The sequence below is a fragment of the Macrosteles quadrilineatus genome, unplaced genomic scaffold (genome assembly GCF_028750875.1).
Source record: "Macrosteles quadrilineatus isolate MER2022 unplaced genomic scaffold, UCM_ALF_1.0 Scaffold_9__3_contigs__length_116548681, whole genome shotgun sequence".
In the NCBI taxonomy this organism is placed as follows: Eukaryota; Metazoa; Arthropoda; class Insecta; order Hemiptera; family Cicadellidae; genus Macrosteles; species Macrosteles quadrilineatus.
In genome coordinates, this window is record NW_026542602.1 from 19,213,031 (window position 1) to 19,232,452 (window position 19,422).

Here is a 19,422-nt window from a genome sequence, read left to right on the forward strand (position 1 = left end):
GACATCCACATTGTTGTCTTCATCTTCTTTTCGCTGTCTGTAGACAGACCAGGGTGGAACAGTGGAAGATGGGGGAGGACTTTGTCACCTTGCAGTCCCAAAATGGACAGAACATGTTTGTGATTGTCGTCGTAGATCCATCACAGCTCAAAGCCGCTTTGCACCAGATTCCTCAGCAGGCAGCCGCTTACTCCAAGATCAAATTTTATGAAGACGAAGACAGTTCAGAAGAAGGAGGTAATTTTCTAATTTATCTTGTGTTTGTTAAGAGGTTTTTGTACCAGAAAGGCATTAGGATTTTGGAGACTAAACACCTTGTGTCATTAGTATATTCACTTCCCTAAATAAAGCATGTAACAAGTCGCAACAGTTGGCAAATTATTCCCCTATTATAGTTTAATCTTTCATAAAATAGACCAAGAAATAAAAATCTATTTAACACTTTTTAATACAGATCTACTATATACGAAATGTTTTTAAAATAATTAGAAAGTGATTCACAAGACAGTAAAATATACAGCTTTTAAATATCTATCTATAAAGATAACATGGCAGAGTGTACTTAGTTGACCTCAAAATCCTCAAAAGAACTGATATTTTTGTACAAAACCCCTAAGAACTCAACCGTGGTTAGTGGATTGGTTTTCTTACTCATTCAAATAAAAATATATGTAGATTTTTTTTATTTTTACAATCCATCCATTTGCAATCACTTAAAATTTATATATTAAATTTATATATATGAATTTAAACGGATGGTGTTTTTGACCTCAAGGGACCTCAAAACGAAAAAGTAAATCGGTCCTTGGTCCAGGCCTTACCATGAGTACTACAGTGTAATAGCTTGTTCCCTATACATGGGAAATTCGCTAAAACATGTTTTTTCTTCCCCCATGGAGCCAACATAAGATAAAATATAAATAATCCGTATTAATTTATAATATATTAGTGTAATTTATTGATATGTTGCCATAACATTTGTCGTTGCCATAACCCACGGCCGCCTTTAACTCCAGAACGCGGCCTGGTAGAATTGGCCACGGTAACGTCGCAATTAGGGTTGTTAAGTGCAATATAATAGAGATCGATGGTTAAGTGCCATACGTCCCATAAGATAACATGGCAGACAGGTGACATCAGCTCATTAATTCGCACTTTATTGATTTAAATTTATGAACATAAATTTATTAAAATATTGAAAATAAAACATACAGAATTGAAAACCAAAACAATATATGAATTGAAAATCTATACCAATACATTTTAAGTGGAGTCAATATTTTCATAGTCCAGTAACCAAGCTTTCGTAAATACACAAAAATACCATTAGCTGCTTCCAAACAAAACAGCTGTTACAACACCACTTGCGACGTTGCCACTTCGAAGGCCGCGGCCTCACAACCTTTACCATAACAAAGGAACCTTACACCACGGCCGCTTTTAACTCCAGGCCGCGGCCTTCGAAGTGGCAACGTCGCAAGTGGTGTTGTAACAGCTGTTTTGTTTGGAAGCAGCTAATGGTATATGGTATTTGTGTATTTACGAAAGATTGGTTACTGGGCTATGACAATATTGACTCCGCTAAAAAAATGTACAGATAGGCCTATAGATTTTTAATTGATATTGTTTCGGTTTTCAATACTGTATGTTTTTTTTCAATTCTGTATGTTTTTTTCAATATTTTAATCAATTTAAATCAATAAAGTGCGAATTAATGAGCCGATGTCACCTGTCTGCCATGTTATCTTATGGGACATATGTCACTGAACAACACCACTTACGACGTTGCCAATTTTACCAGGCCGCGGCCTGTAGTTAAAGGTGGCCGTGTTTACAAACACTCGTTGGTACGATAAACTTTAATCGATGATCAAATTGAACTTCATCTCGACTCTACTCCTTGGATTTTTTCCCCGCTGAATTGCATAGCAGATTAGCAGAATGCTAATGTTAATGTTTACAAGCAAGCAAATATCAAAACAGCTGACACATCATGGCGACAAAACGAAGACCATTACATTCACCTCCACAATCTAAATTAAATTTTCGCCCTAATGTTTCAGAAAATTCAAAATGGGAAACAAAAGGAACAAAACCACTTCCGGAGCCTTCGTCTGTGTCCAAGGTGATCCTTATGATGATATTACACGTCTGTCGTAAAATAATGTTCATGGACACTAGGTTAAAGGTTGCAATCTATTTAGCTACCTTATTTGTTATTTCACTTCTTGCCGATGTTCTGCCCTTTCCGAAGACGTACTTTGCCAGAAAGGATAATGTATTTAATGTTTATTTCGTGAAGATTGCTTGGGGATGGACTCTAGTTTTATCTGTGCCATTTGTAGTCCTTACAAGTTCAACCTATTGCTGTGGCCGCAAAGACAAGATACTGAAACACTTAATACGATTAGGAGTAGCCACTTTCAATTGGTTTTTTTGGGTTCATCTGTTTGCCTACATTGAAAGCATCGTTGGGAGGTGCAACGCCAAGGGAGATAGGTTTCAAACAAAGTCCGCCTGTTTGGAGAAAGGGCTTTTTTGGCAAGGATTTGACATATCTGGACACACTTTCATCCTTATCCATAGTAGCCTCACATTAATCGAAGAAGCAAGAGCGATTATTGGGTGGGATGGCATTGAAGACATGCTTAGAAATGAAGAATACAGTCGCACTCTCACTATCAAGGAGGTAAGCTCAAATCCTCTACGAAACCTGAACACAGCAGATTTGGACACTCTTAAATTTAACTATGAGAAGTTTTCTCCTTATGTAAGAGGACTCTTTATAGCTATGACTTCAATCACAATTTTATGGGATGTAATGCTTTTAAGTACGATGCTGTATTTTCATAGCATGGTTGAGAAGTTCATAAGTGGTTGTATTGCCATTCTCATATGGTATTTCACATATAACTTTTGGTATCCTACCAAAGGTTTCCTACCATATATGCCTGGTGAGGGTGCTTTTAAATACAGAGATGCTAAATCGACTAAAGAAGTTCCTTTGATCAAGAAAAGATCCGTTGATAAGGGACAACTTCCAAGATTCATGGGAATGCCATTATATGGTCTGAGAAATGAGATGCCTCCAGAAAAGAGTGAAATGCTTGGAAATGATAATGGTTTAGGATTGTCGAGTCAATCATGAACTGGTTATTTGTGATTTAAGGCCATGCTCTCTTTTCTGGAAAGTCTAGCTTTAAGTTAATCGGTTTGTGTACCTTTTATAATTTATAGTAGGCCTATTAAAGATTAAATTCTAATAAGTTGTTGATTTGGTACAAGTGATTTTATGTAATGGTTATTTGATATAGGCATACATGTTTAGTTTTGAAGAAAGCAATATTCTCTCCACCCAGTTTTTTTCCCATTCAAATAGTACTAAAGTACCGTTATTCAATATTCTATTACATTTATTGTTTACTTCTAAGCTAATAAATAGGTGTCTGTGTTACTAAATCATTATCTAAGTCTATGTATAGCTTTAAAAAAACCAATGGGTGTGTAGTCTTATGGTTAGCATCTCGGACTTTGATGCAGGAGGGACGGGTTTAATTCTCGGCCCATCCAAAGAACTTGTGGTGGACTGGTTTCCCTTAAAAGCCTGAATTCACTTCACAGGCATTGACACAGGCAAAAAAATTAGCCTAATAAAATGAGACTTTTTCACGACACTTAACTTTTTTTTACTTAAGTAGTGTAGGCCCTAACTTAGTTAAAAATTAAAATGACTTTTTATGACAAATTACGCCCCTACTTATTTTCTTGTGAGCATGTTTACACTATATCAGCCAAAATAGTACAATAATTTTGACTGGGTTTTTGAAAGTAGGCTACTGCAATTACTAGCCAACACAACTTAAGATTTGAGCTAGTTGTTAGGCTTTCAAAAAGAAAAATATATATACATATAAATCATCTCAAATTTGAAATGCCTTAACACTTAACTATAAGCCATTCTTGCCATTGTATTACACCTAAGACAATTAGGCCTACATTTTTAAGTAAAACAACCTCCATTACCTGACATGTACTTATATAGACTTTTATGAATATAATGAATAATGCCTACAAAAAGATTATCTGTGGAGTGTTTCTTGCAGACCTCCTGAAAGACCTACTGGTAACCATAATCTTTGTTTACCACTAAGATCGTTAAATTGTAATATTTTGCATTTGTTTCATAATAATCCAGCCTAATAGAAATCTGGATTTGGGAATGAAGGGTCTTTTCCAACACCATTTGTTTAGAAGTTTTGAACAAATATATCATAACGGCAGTAAGTTAACGTTTAGGCCTACTGTTTACTTTGAATCGAAAATAAGTTCACGTTAACTTATTCTTAAGGAATTTAAACTCTTAGTGCAGGGAATCAGCTCGGTCATTATGATAAGTTTAAGCCTTCATTTGTTACTAAATTAACTAGACATATCCTTCAAGCCATAAATATCCCCATAAATAAGTGGGTTCTGTAAATTGCAGCATGGTCTATTAATCTTTGAAATCCAATGAAAGTAGCCTATATTTTCTTACTTTAAGGCAGTTTTACTGTATACAAACATCAAGCCATTAAATTTCCTAAAGTTGACCGGATTCTTTTAATAATATGGCTATTATTTAGATGACATTTGAACCATATCACCTGTAACAACTACAAAATTCTCATCTACTCAATTAAGAAAATATACAAATTTAGAAGTAACAAAGCAAATAGGTCCTACCCTATTTAGATTTGAGGTGATGTGTCATCAATGTACAGTTTTTATCGACAAAGTTATAGATAAACTGCAGAAAGTTTACCAATTTTGCATCAGATGCTCATAATTAAGTCTTTGGTATGCTACTTAAATGTAGGTAAGGCCTCGCCATCTTGCATCTTTTATTAACTAATCTCTTTTTCTCATCTTATAACCAAAGCTCTATTTGGTTTTAATTGTAGAAATAATCAAAGAAATTAAGTACAAAATGTTAGATCATGATTATTGCACAAATAAATAAATAAATACATGTAATTAATTGTTATAGTAGCCTAACCTGTGCTGTTAAAAAACAAATTATTATTTTTTCAATACAAATGTCTTGTGTAAATAGCATCTTGCATTTTAATGTAATTGTATTTAAGTGACATTGTCTTGTTCTTGGAATGTTGTGCACAGTGTTTTATCTGACAATTTACAGCCTTAACCTTTTGCACTCAAATTGTACATAAATTAATATAGCCTATTTTGTATTTTTCTAAAAACTTTAATAGACTATCTAATTTAAAATGTTTTGTAATTTTTGTGAGTAGAATTTTAAATTTTTGCCTAAATGATTTTGTTATGATAAACTATATTTTTTGGAGATATTTTGTAATAAATATAAGTGTATGTATACTCTTGCTGAACATTCTTGTTTGAAATACCTCAGTGCTTTTAATTTATTTAGTAAGTTTTGTCATTTAAGTGAAACAGTGATTTTGTATCTCTGATAAGATATACATTTTGTTAATGTTTTGGTGTTTATGGTTTGTTACATTACAAGTTTTTACTGAACAGATTTTTCTACTTAATCTTCCTTTAGTTGAGTGATGTAGGCCTACTTTATTGACTTCAGTTAGAAAATTAAATCCTTCGTTGATTTTAAAACATTTTAAATTTTGAATAAGCAGACACAAATTTCATAGAATATTTATAGCTTTCAATGAGAATTTGAGTACACATTCTTGAGTTGATGTAAAATGTGAAAATTTTCAGTGACTTATAATCAGTTATTCCAATGCAAGTAAAACAAACAGAACACCAGCTTTGGTTGATTAGTATTTGACTGATCTTTTATGGAAACCCCTATTCAGAATCACAAACAATTTTATATCTAATGAAGTGCTAATGAGTGTGCTAATTACAATTGAAAACTAACACATGCTAAGACCTTGAGAGCTAAAGCCAAGAAGCTATCATCCCTTTACAATTTTATGTACTTTAAATCAGGCTGTATAGGGGTGAAAAATCCTACAGCAATCTGACACCTATGTCTTAAAATTTAATGCCAAGTTTTTAGTTAGCTCGTGCACCAGAAGTTAGCAGTGCAGAGTTTAATAGGCTATGTATAAATAATTTAGCAGCAATACAATGACATAGTGATGTGCTAAGTTGCTACAACTGTAGACTCAATTAGACTGTTACCATCTATATGTGAAAAAGACGCAGAGGCCACTGAAGTGACTGCCTCAATTTTCAATACCTTATTCTCTTTCATAAGTTGTCTGTAAAAAGAAATTAAAAATTATAAATTTTTCCACGGCTTAGATGTTTGCACTTAAAAATTGTTTTCTAAATTGGAGTTTTACGAACAGTTCTAATATGAAACGTCTAATTCGGAACTTATATGGATGAATTCTTTTTAAAGTGCTTTTTACAAAAACATACAGCACAAAACTAGTAATAGTATCATTACTCAGACGTACTTCCTGATAAACACTTTCAAGCAAAGAGCCAAAAAAGGTAACATTAAGACCTCGCAGATAAAAACTTTAAATTATTTTATTTGTAAAAATGAAACATGACAAATTCAGTCTAAGTACAGCATCTCCTACTGGAATGGACCAGCAAGAGATCTGGTTGAGCAAAACTCATTTCTTCTTGAGAAAGAGGAACCCTCCTATGATGACAGCTATGGCTGTGAATATGACAGTTCCGATGACTAGGCCTGACTGCATCTCTAAGAACGTCTTGAGATGAGTCATCCCGGATGGGACGGTTTGTTTGTACGAGTCTCTTTGGCACACTCTTGCATAATACCGTGCTATCCCTGGTTTTTTCCCGCCTGACCAGAACCTGTCTTCTAACCCCAGTAGGTACAGTCTGTCCAGAAGAATGGTGAGGCTAATATCAGCGACAGTGAATCCCTCACTGCATAACCATCGAGGGTCGTTTTCTGTAAAAAATATACCGTATCTTAGTTAATAAAAGTAGGCTAAGAAGCTGAAAACTTAGGTTATGGGTTTGTTTTTGTGCACTTAACATGTTTGCTACCGCAATAGTACTAAATTTTCCATTCATATGGACTGCCGTCGCATAATTGCGTCGGTGTCCCAATGTTATTAAAAAGCTTATATCTTTTTAACGGTCAAGAATCAATAATATTTATTGTCCATTTGAAGGCCCTGAATTGCCTGCAGTGGTCTACAGGGATGTCTGTCGCATATGTGTGTCACTTGGTCTGTGGATATGATGATTATTGACGTCATATTATAGTTGGCAAAACTGTTTTTTACCTTGCCGCATCACTGGCCCGTGGTCTGCGTGTACTGTTAACCAAGTAACACCCGGTCTATGTGTATTATCATAATGTATACCTCGGGCCGTGGCAATGACCGTAGCGTCGCGAATATGTGGCGATCGGTAGCGGACGTGTTAAGGATACCGTACTGAAGTAGATGGCCAGCTGTGTTTACATGTATGGCCAAGCTGTAGCCAATTTTTCATTTAAAATGAACATGTTAAACGAGCTACTCACACAGTGTGATACTGTCTAAATTCTATGAACCCTTCCCGGATGGCCTATAATATGTATTTAAAAAAAAAACTAAAAAATATCTTTTTACTTTCTCCCCCTATACCATAGTATATGAAGAAAGTATTGTTTTTGTCAAAATTTTTGAGTTTCAGTTTTGAGTGGATATATTCGTTTTGGGCCTCCGGCCTCCCTGGGCACAAAAAATTGGTTTTCGAAGTGATGTCTGTGTGTCTGGATGTGTACAGAGCTAGGGACTACACCTGTGGTCCGATTTCGATAAAATTTGGTATGTAGGTTCTAATCCATGGTATCTCCAGGCATTTTTTTTTAATTTTTTTGAAATTTTGATTTTTAATGGGGATTTTTCCATAAAAAGCCGGAAAAATCTGATTTTCTCAAAAATGGCCCGAAACGATATTGATAAAAATTTAGTATGTTGTAGCCCTTTAAATTCTGGACAAAATGGCACAACTCCCATTTCTGTAAAAATTACGGTTCAAAAGTTATTGTAAATTATGTTATTTTCCCATAAAAAACAATAGGATTTTAGAAAAAAAACTGGTTTTAGTTTTAACTTAGTATGTTATGGTCCTTAAAACATTAAATTTTTTTGAAATTTTGATTTAAATGGGAATTTTCCCATAAAACACCATAAAATAACAGAAAAATCGGATTTTCTCAAAAATGGCCCGAACGATTTTGATAAAAATTTAGTATGTTGTAGCCCTTTAAATTAAAAAAAAAATGGTACAACTGCCATTTCTGTAAAAATTACGGTTAAAAAGTTATTGTAAATTATGTTATTTTCCCATAAAAACCCCATAAAATAACAAAAAATTTGGTTTTTGGAGAAAAGCTGGTTTTGATCAAAATTAATATGTTATGGTCCTTATAATTCTAAAAAAATAGTACAACACCCCATTGCTGTAACAATTGCGGTGTTCAAAAGTTATTGCAACTTATGTAGTTTTTAACTATAAAACAACATATTAACTCTCACCTTACCCATGATAAAGGTTGTTGACGAGCTTATGAAAGAAAGTAAGTGTCAGATTGCTGATACCGTTTATTTACATCTATCATTTATAAAATGATGTAAATAGTTGACCAATGCAGCACTTTTGTCCATAATAATTTTTTTAACAATAATTATGAAAAACATTTCTAGAACATCGGTACAATAATTATATATCGTATATCGGTTAAAGAAAGACCGTTTTTACGATGATTAATGTTGTTGTTGTTATATATAATCAACTATAACAATAGATGTCGTAATAATCCGTCCGCTATACACAAAATGATAGCGGATATATCTGCCTATAGTCCGGGAAGGTTTAGCACTCTTAGTTTTTGTTAGGTACTGGTACTGTCAGTTTATGTAACATGTTCTAAGTTACTGTAGTTTGAATAAAATAAGTGGTAATTTTAATTTTGTGTTAAAAAGTCGTGTATTAAAAAAAAATTTAGTCGACATCAATGCACCCTTTCGGCTACTCAATTTAACATCATTTAAGTTAATTTTCCTCTTAAAACTGGCTGAAACTAACATAATAATGGATGTCTAGTTCTACCAGTAGTCACAGGTAAAAACAAAGTAGATATTTAACACTGCCTAGTGCGACATTGTCCCAGAAAGACGGCAAGGGCTGCAGAAAGCCCAGCCTGCCCCCCCCCCCCCCCATTTAGTTTATAATGGAAAATTACATATTTTCAAAGGCAAAGTTAGGGCCACATGGTACTTTCTTACAATTAACCTGTACAAGTTTCTGCAGAAAATGGTACATAACAAGTTGATACAATTGTTTTTTTACAGATAATATTTCTGTAGAAAGTCTACAACTTTATTTTCTGTAGAAAAATTCTCCGTTCTGCTAACAGTGACGCTACAAAACGTTATGTATTACATAAACAAAAGCTGCGACGTCAATATTCGGTGCATCGATTGTGAGTAAGAACGCATAGAATAACCGAATTACTGTAGCGATTCAAGGTGATATTCAAATGGATACGGGCGCTAGAAAACTTATTTATTTCCAATTATTCATTAAAACTATCACACACACGGTTAATTTACACGCAACATGGACTGTAAAAGCGCACAGAAATTTTTTTATTTTTCCAAGTGTGTTGCAGAAAGCTTAAAAACGTTCTGCTTTGGCATTGCCTACCAGCTCTTAAACTGAAAAATGATTGAAACATTTCTAAATACTTTGAGAAGTATAAAAATTTCCTTGGAAAAAATAAAAAATACCGGGATGAGATATACATACCGTTACGAGATGAAAGTTCTTTCTCCACTTCCAGAAGAGCAGAATCAACTTGGTCTAGAAGTTTAACATAAGCCGCTTCATCAGTGATGATCTGGTGTTTCTTTTCTTGCAAATCGGCCTTTTCCAGCAGAATCTGTCTGATTTTTGGATACTTTTCTGCAAGAGCTCTAAGGTTGGATGCATTCTTGTTTTCAGCAGCTGTAAAACAATAGTATATTTCACTACTAGTCATAAAAGTAACCCCTTTTCTAGCGAGATTTTGTTTAGTTTTACATACGAGTCGAGGACTCGCATGGGAAACACTATTGAGCCCCGAAATGGGACTTTCGTGACGAGTATTGAATGATACTTTTTATCGCGATGAAAAAATAACTATTTCATACTCCTTTTGAGCTAACCGGAAACTTCAGTTGTAACTTTGTTGATGTCAGGTAAAGTATTGTTTGTGTAGCGAAAGTAATGTTTATGTCCCAGGAAAAGTCAGCTGATCACTATTTGTTTTTGGTATCAATGCAAATTGACGATTTTCAAAAATCTCAGCTGTATGGAAATGGGCTTTTTTCAAATACAGAGTGATGAAAAAGTTTTGTCATCTCTATGATAGTAGAAGATTATTATGTGTGTTTTTTTACTACACAACTTCAGATCAACTTTATCATTCTTGTGGCATGAATATGAATATTTACAATAACCTCGCTGAAGTAGGCAGCAAACCAGCAGACTCAACCAATTTCAGTTTACCTGATTGGCTTTTCACTCAATTATATTCTTGTACCGGTACATGTCAGATTCATTGCTTATTAATAATTAGGTTTAACAATTGGTAATTTGGTGTGCTGCTACAGGGAATGTAATTAATTGTGTTTTAGGGAAATATTAATAGCTTGGAACAAAATACAAACATTTGCAAATTTTCATCAAAATATATCCATAATCCTGCAACCTACAAAAGTTTACTTATTTTCTGTTAGAATAACATTTATAAGTTGCAGTTTTAAAAATATTTTCTCCTCAAGCATTTTAAATGTACAACAATCAATTACTTAAGTTAAGTTTAAGCTCTACAATCTGGTTTGGGAAGAAATACGGTTGTGGAATTTAATGTTTTGCGGATAAAAAATGGGAAAACCGAATTTTTACCCAATAAACCCCTTTCCCATAGTACAATCAAGCTAGTTTACAAACAAGCACAGGTTTACAAGTCCCAATTTCATCATATTCAGATGGTTTTTAGTAGAAATTGTTATTGGCCTCTAGGGACGCTGAATTTTTATTTCAGGATTAGTGTTGCCTACAGTAATATTTTGAGGCTTCTGATTGGCTGAGGGAACATCATTACCGCGACGATACGGTTGATGCCATCGGCCTCGGTGGTGTAGTGGATAGAGTGCTGGGCTGATGATCCGAAGGACCCGGGTTCGAATCCCACCTGTAGCACTATTTTTTTGTATTGGATTTTTTTCATTATCAACAAGTTTGGTTGGTTTGGTTAGGTTATGACGGTTTAATTTTATAATTAAAACATCATGAAATTGAATTTGACCCATTTATAGTTTTATTTTATGAACAGATTTTTTTCGGTTAAACCTTCATTTGATTTTTTATTATAAGCAAGTCTGGTTAGTTTGGTTAGGTTATGATAGTTTAATTTTAGAATAAAAAAATTATAAAATAGGATTTCAGGCATTTATAATTTTATTTTATGAACAGAACTATTTTTTCGATTAATAAACCTTCATTAGATTTTTTCATTGTCATCACGTTTGGTTGGTTAGGTTAGGTTATGACAGTTTAATTTCACAATAAAAAAAAATAAGATTGAATTTGAGGCATTTATAATTTTATTCTATGAACAAAAAAATGTTTCAAATACTAAACCTTCGTTATAGTCAATCAGAAGCCTCTAAATGACACTGTTGGCAAAATTAATCCTGAAAAACAAATTGTGCTCTAGGGACATCAAAAGTCAAAACAAAAAAGTAAATGGGTCCTGTCTTATCATGAGAACTGCAGGAATAAGCTTATTCACTAAAAGGGAAATTTGCTAAAATAAAAATTTGGGAACATTATTCATGGGTTCTTAACTTTAAAGTAAATTAACCCATTAATGTGAGTACTGTAGGCACTCAATGATTACATGATCACATCATAGTTATAGATAAATTATTTACAATATTCATAATATATACACTAAATAACAAAATGATTATGTTCCTTAAACAATATGTGTACCTATCCAACAATTTAAAATTTGCCAAATTTATAGATTACACTTAAATTAACTGATTAAATAATGCATTTTTCAACTTCTCATCCAAAGTTTTGGTTTTGGCCAAAGTTTGACAGGTTCTGGCTCTTTAAAGCATCTTAAGAAACTGCCTGGATAGTTTTTAAATACCTTGGTCATTGATAGTCAACTCAACCCACATCTCTTGGCTTGTTATAAACTTTTGAGCCACCCAGTGCGGCTACGTAATTTTTATGGGCACAAAACTATAAAAACCCAATACTATCTGGGGATCTAGCACCCACTAAATTTTTCCTTACCATTTAGTTCTACAAGAAATTTTAAAAGCTACTAACCTTTCAGAACTTTCCGCACTGGACCAATAAAAGGAGCCTTTGGTTTCCCAACAAACTTGGGATGGTAGAACGACCCGATTGTCACTACATTGGCAGGCACAGGGTCTATGATGTTGCGGAAGTGTATGACTTTTTGACGAGTCTCTGCTCCCAGATCTAGAGGTATCAGTCGAGTATCTCCTAGGACAAGTACCGGTATCAAGTTTTGATCATTACAGTGTAATGTTGCAATAGACTAAAATCATACAGTATGCATGCCCTCAGCTGCTAAGAATATCTCATAAAAATTTGGTGTTATTAACAAAATAACTCATACAGTTCAAAATTTAATCAGGTTTCTTCAATCTTCAAGAAGAACTGGTAATATCGGAATGAATATAAATTTGAAATAAAAACTTCACCAATATTTTCAGAATTTTTAATTTCAAGAGGCCTTTTGCCAGCTATGCTGGCATCATCAGACACATTATCACAAAGATGATGCCAGCATAGCTGGCAAAAGGCCTCTTGAAATTAAAAATTCTGAAAATATTGGTGAAGTTTTTATTTCAAATTTAATCAGGTTTGTTTATTGAAGCAACATCTCAATACTTATGTATTGTCACAATTCTCAGCATCCAATTCCCATCATGTGATATATGTAGATTCAACCAAAATTTGTCTAGGTTGGTTTTATTCCAACGCAACCAGGAAATTGCAGTTCTTGGGCAGGCCTGAATACATACATTTACAACTTTTTAACTCACCATTGTTACTAAAGTTGTCCTCTAGATAGTCAATGATTCTTGCAGAATCTGGAATAACCTTAATACCATCCTTAAGCACTGGTACTTCGCCACGGGGATTGATTTCTAAAAACCAAGGTTGATACTGCTCACCCTTTGCAATATTGATAACGTGGGATTTAAATGGCAATCTTTTTTCCAAAAGTGCCATGATGACCTGAAAATGTAAATAAACGATACTCATTACAGTTTCTTTTAGGAGAGAAGAAGGATGAAGTTTTATAAAAGTTTATTTATATTTTACCTCACAACAATGCAGATTACACTATATTATAGACTTAAATAATTTTTTATCAGCATTTTATTTGTTTATTTATTGACGGAAAATCCATTTTTTTACAAGGTATACAATGTAATAATACTACTTACTCAAAATAAATACTAACAAAATATCAAAATTGTGTCTGAAGCGTCTAGTAATACAGTGAGACAAGCTTAGAAAACGTGCTGACTAATACTACTTAAATATTAATAATAATGTGTACATATAAAACAGGCATGACTAGAAATAAATAGAATGATGACAAGCAAGGACTAGAGTTGAGGTACAATAATCATAACAAACTTAACAAAAAATAACAATGAGATAAAGGCTCACAAACAACAATGAAAACATTCATAAAAATGCATAAATTCATAACAATGGAGAGCACTGTGGTGGGCCAACAGCATCTTCCTCTTGACAATGGGGATGGTAGTCCAAAACAGTCGACATCGGGTGGAAGCAGGTTAGCCTGGCGTTGGACACGGACAATTGTACTACTCAGTTTATACAATGTACCGTGGTGAAGTCTGGCAAACATCTCTTTCGATCTTGTGTTTGTAGGCACACAAAAGCTGATTCGCTTCAGGAGGCTGGGGCAGTCAATTATTATTTTACTATCTAATCAATTATCAATCATTAAGATGGGGACGCCACTTAGGTGCGTATTTTAACCCAAATATGAGTGAAGGATGAGTGTAGAATGGTGTGAGATGATCTGTGTAGCTTTGTTACTGACTAAGATCAGCTGTTTCATTAGCCAGGATCATTTATTTAAAGCCCAATGATCAGGAACAGCTGGGTCCAGTGTGGCCATTCAAGATTTTGAAGATAAAAACAACATTCGGCATGACGATTGACAAAAGATTAACCTGGAAAACCCATATCTGGAATAAAAGAATGTACCTAAATTTAAAATTTAAAAATCTTTCCTGGCTCCTAAATAGTAAATCAAAATTGACCATTGCAAATAAATTATTACTATACAAAGTAATACTGAAGCCAATTTGGACTTATGGAATCCAACTGTGGGGAACGTCCAGTATGTCGAACATAAACATTATCCAACGATTTCAGTCAAAAGTTTTAAGGTTCATTCTGCAAGCCCCGTGGTATGTTAATAACAATATCCTTCACAAGGACAGTGGAATTCCTACGGTTGAAGAGGAAATAACCAAATTTAGTGCAAAATATCTAAAGAAACTTGAAAATCACCCTAATCACCTGGCTCTAAACCTCTTGGACAACAGCACCAGTATATACAGGCTAAAAAGGATTCATGTTTTGGATCTAAGCACACGTTTTGTTTGAACAATTTAATTTTCCCTTGTTTATTTACATATTTATGTTTTCATTGAAATATTTTTAAGTTAGCTCTGTCAATGGACAGAGATTAACTAACGTTTTATTAAAATTTGTTATTGTATTTGCTAAATGTTCTAAAAATGAACAGATTGTAAATAAAATTGTGATAAAAAAAAAAAAAAATATGCACAGCTCTCCTGAGCTCTAGAGGCGGCAGGCGAAGATCCAGAGAAAGATGTGTTTATTAAATTTAGCCTACAGAAAGTAAATAAAAATAGGCTTCGTCCAACACATAAAACATATAGGTATCTTAAGTGTTTTTATTTACTTTCCAACTATAGACTAAGGTCTGTTTATTATAAAAGCATTCAACATTGATAAACTATTACATTTTCAAGATAGCCTATTATTATACACTGAAGCCACTGAACGAAAGGGATGAGGCAGTTAAACTTATAGGGTTCTGGTTGGATCCCAAACTGAGCTGGAACTCACACATTGATACGCACGGCTATCTAGGGTAATTTGCCTCCTAAGGAAACTTCAAAACGTCATACCAAAACAATTCTTGATATCTGTGTAACATGGCTCTATTTCATAACTATCTCATGTACGGCTTGGTACTTTGGGGCCATTCACCAGCAGCACAGGACATTATTGCTTCAGAAAAAAGCTGTAAGAATCATAATGTCAGCCGATTACAAACAACTTTTTAGGCCCCTTTTTAAAGACCTGGGCATTCCTACAGGCTTTAGCCAATACATATTGTCCATCTGTTCGATCGAAGAGAAGTTCATTACCGCTATGGTACTCGGCAAGCACTAACTTACACCTTGACATGCCACAATGTTGTCTCCTGCACCCTTAAGAGCTATCCCCGCAATGCCATAAGGCTGTTTAACACCTTGCCTGATAAGGTGAGGGAGATGAACATCACCTTATTTTTCAAAGGGGCAATTAGAAACAGCTTAGTAACAAGGCCAATGTACTCGCTGGAGGAGCTGAGTGAAGAGCCCCTAAAAGTTACTTCAAAGAACCCCTTCCCCAAAAATGTGTTACTTGTTTTATTAACCGCCACAACCTGGTTAAGTTTTGTGTAAATAGTAGTGTTATATTTTTAAATGTATATATTGACACAGTCTATCCAAAAACATCGTAGCAAACATAAGTATCAAATAGTAAGTATTAGTTACTACTTAACATTTTTTTCTAATCTAATTCATTTACTATAAAAATGTGTTAACCAGAGTTCTGGGGAATCATGTTTATTATGATTTCGTCAGCACAAATGAAAACATCAATAGCCCTATAATATTTGAATACTTCACACCTCAATGAAAATGGTTTAAATGGGACAGGTGAAAAGGCATGTTACAGAGTTTTTCCACTATTTTATAAAGTACATAACTTAGAAGTGAAAAAATGTTTTTGACAAGTTGACTGTTCCTTATTGAAACACTCTATCTATAGGTACCAATTTTGTATATTAAATGTCTAATTGCCTTACATTGCTGTAAAGTAAAATTAATAAAAACTCATATAATTTGAGCCAGTTATTTTGCAAAACTCTTTATAAGTTATCACCTAAATTATAGAAACAATCTAATTAAGATATAGTTGTTTGTCAGAAATAGGAATTGCAAACTACTGAGAGTGAATAAAAAATCCTATCAGCTTTTGGAATAAAAATTTAAGGCAAACAGCTAAAATTCTTGGGGAGAAAAAAATAATAAACGAGGGCTACATAGAAAGTAAGAAACGTATTGAATAAAAAAAAAAAGTTTGAACATTAAAAAATGTAGCGTACATTTTAAAGGGGAACAAAAATAATTCTAGTAGGTCGTCAAACCATTTAAGGCACTTCATTGCGGTGGACAAGCTTTGAACTTCCTTTTCCATAGAATTTCGCCACCTATGCCATTTCAGACATACAACTGGAGCTTTTCATTGTTAGCAAAGTGCTGGTGGTGTTAACCAAGTCTTCATTTAGAGAAAAAAGTGAAAGTTACTCGGAAAAAAGTGGTCTGAACTGTATGGTGGTTGAGGGAAAACTCCCCATTTCAGATTGATGGATATGGCCTTTTAGCTATGTTAGATGGGGTATTTTCTTGAAAAAAAAGAACGGATGTACGAATAAGCCTCATTAGTTTAGTCGTTTAATGAATGTACTAATTTAATTGAGACAGCACTTTCATTTTATAAAATGAATGAATGTTGGTTCCATACTCTTATCAGGCTTTTTTTTATTTTTGACCAACAAAAGCTGTTTATAGACTGCATCCCACAACTAGCAGGATTTTCAACAGCAGCACACTTTTTCAAGTTAACATAATTAATTATTGCAACTATGGGCAGCTCAATAACACTTGATGGCAGGACATAGTTTCAGAGTGAAAAATGTGATTAAGTTACGTCTGAACCTTTAAGTGCTCACCTAGTGGTATCAGACGAAAACATTCCCTCCTTATTTTTTGAACAGCCCATGTTATCATTCATTGTAGCCTAGTACCCATAGCTAAGAAAAGAACACCTCACACCGTGTTTGGTTTGATATTTATGTGTCAATCCAAACGCTAGAATCCTTTATTAAGTTGGAGTAACCTAATTAGGTTAAGTTAAATCAATTTCGGCTGCACTTTACTTGACGTCCTACACTCATTCGAATGAAAATATCGATCGATTGCTTCATTCGATATATCGTTTGGTTAGTTAGGTAAGGTTAACCTAACCTAACTAACCAAACGATATATCGAATGAAACAATCGAATGAAAATATCGAATCGAAAAAACAATTGAATGAGTGTAGGACGTCAAGTAAAGTGCAGCCTCAATTTCTGCTATGGACAATGTTTTCATCCCTGTTTAGTCGCTTTCCAGAGGAAACAAAATTTAGCAACTTATCATTAGCGGTTGTTAAAGATAGAGACACTTATATAACTTTAAAGTCAGAAGTGTAACTTAGGCCTAGGCCTACAGTATTTTATTAAAAAGTTTGTTTCCCAGATGAAATTGGTAAGCTAAATAAATATAAATCCAATGCAATAACATCATTATCTAATGGATTTGTTAGATGAAGTGTACAAAATCATAGGCCTAGTTAGGCCAAATAAATGGACAATTAACATGAGTCGCACCAATTCAAAAGCAAAAAGAAATTATCAAGTTCAGGTTGTGACAAACTTTGTAGGCCAATGTAACCTAGCCCATATTTTTGCGATAACTTCATGTGTTTATATTTATTATGCGATGATGTATGTATATCAATTCAACAAATAAATCAGAATGTTGAAACAACGAGCAGAGAACCTCATAGGGGTTCATATTATGTCTGATCTGAGATTTGATTATTATGATTATGGGCAAAAATTTGATAGGCGTAAAAGTGAAAAGTGACAAGACATGTCGAGTTTCGAGAAGTCCGTAAGTAGCCGTGTCTGGTCTGCTCTTGCTGCATGAATCAGCTGATTGGATATGCGATGTCAGCTGGTATAAGAAGTTCAAATTCCAATAACATATGTACATAATTATTTTAAAAGGCATAAACAGAACAGTCATCACAATAATATACCTCTAGATCACTGACTTACCTTCTGTGCGTAAAAAGAATAATTATTCAAATATAAAATCAAACCATTTCCTTTATCCAGGTGTTTGGCAGCAGTCAGATGATGAGACGCCGCCATGTTTTTAGTATTGGATTAGATTAGAATGAGAATGATCCTTTATTCTATGGATTTGGGGATAGTCTACACTGACACTGACACTCTACAGTTCGCAATCACGCATTCTTTCATTCTCGCTCGAATCTCGATATCAATACTCCGAAAACTCGTATTGCAGTGCAGTACGATCTATGATTATTATGAAGTGTTTTTCGATCTCTAGTAGTGGTGATCAATCAATCGCATTGACTGACAGCAAGAGTTGAACTGCAGATTAAACCCATTGGTTATGTATCTTCCAAGTAAGCTAGGTCACAGAAAAGTGAGGTACAGAGGAAACACACTGATGGTCACTTATGGGAAACCCGTACGCTTTCAGCTCTGGTAGTTGTGCCAGAAATATACTTGCGATGAACAACGAACAAGAAAGAGCCCGAACGGGAAGCACTGTACGAAAATTCCTATGGCACAGGGTCTTCTTACACCATGAGCTTTGAAGTACTTTACATGAAGGCGAGGGGGTGAGTGTTGGACTTTGTCCTAGACACCAGCACTAGTGCTACACCATTTAAGTGTACCTGCGACGATCTAGTACTTAAGAATAGGTACATTAACTGTGCTATTATAACTTTTAAAATATTTTGTAATTCAGTCATAGCCACTATTGGCATAATTGGGAAACGGGAACGTGCTGTAACTCCACCAGCCACCATAATCTTGCAATTTAATTATTTGGGTTTTGTTGAGTATCACAGAGTTTTGATATCAATTGCTACATCACTTTCGATGATTCGGGCATGGCATGGGATATGAGGCTAATGATTTTTCTGCTGACGAGAAGTGTCAGCATTCCATGTGACGTGTGTAAGGTTCGCCAAACCGGGAGACGTGGTGGGGCAGTCAGTCAGGTTTGATTTAAGAGTCCCTGAGTCACGATTCTGTGATATCTTAGGGGCCCTTTCACACGAGGCCACTAGTTGCCCGCCACAGCTTTAACATTATTATAAATGGGAGCCTTCACACGCAGCCACTGCACTAGTGGCCGAGCAGTGTA

The 19,422-nt window shown here is 34.4% G+C and overlaps 2 protein-coding genes across 2 annotated transcripts; one reads left to right on the forward strand and one right to left on the reverse strand.

Annotated features, from left to right (window-relative positions):
* LOC129004013 (acyl-coenzyme A diphosphatase FITM2-like) lies at positions 1–5,530 on the forward strand. Its single transcript, XM_054432386.1, has 2 exons — positions 1–237; positions 2,064–5,530. The coding sequence occupies exons 1-2, from the start codon at positions 69–71 to the stop codon at positions 3,146–3,148; spliced, it is 1,254 nt and encodes a 417-aa protein (XP_054288361.1). The 5' UTR covers positions 1–68; the 3' UTR covers positions 3,149–5,530.
* Positions 5,531–6,504: 974 nt separating this feature from the next.
* Positions 6,505–18,453, reverse strand: LOC129004198 (ganglioside-induced differentiation-associated protein 1-like). The gene is made up of 5 exons (XM_054432672.1): positions 18,294–18,453; positions 13,101–13,296; positions 12,355–12,534; positions 9,772–9,969; positions 6,505–6,916 (listed from the first exon to the last, which is right to left on the reverse strand). The coding sequence occupies exons 1-5, from the start codon at positions 18,387–18,389 to the stop codon at positions 6,612–6,614; spliced, it is 975 nt and encodes a 324-aa protein (XP_054288647.1). The 5' UTR covers positions 18,390–18,453; the 3' UTR covers positions 6,505–6,611.
* Positions 18,454–19,422: the final 969 nt, after the last annotated feature.

Excerpts from the sequence above, each read along its gene's own strand:
- LOC129004013 (XM_054432386.1), top strand. The coding sequence starts at position 69 with ATGGGGGAGGACTTTGTCACCTTGCAGTCCCAAAATGGACAGAACATG. Across the intron at positions 238-2,063 it reads AGACAGTTCAGAAGAAGGAG|AAAATTCAAAATGGGAAACA; the intron begins GTAATTTTCTAA and ends CTAATGTTTCAG.
- LOC129004198 (XM_054432672.1), bottom strand. The coding sequence starts at position 18,389 with ATGGCGGCGTCTCATCATCTGACTGCTGCCAAACACCTGGATAAAGGA. Across the intron at positions 9,970-12,354 it reads AGTGCGGAAAGTTCTGAAAG|CTGCTGAAAACAAGAATGCA; the intron begins GTTAGTAGCTTT and ends ATTGTTTTACAG. Across the intron at positions 6,917-9,771 it reads AGAACTTTCATCTCGTAACG|AAAACGACCCTCGATGGTTA; the intron begins GTATGTATATCT and ends TATTTTTTACAG.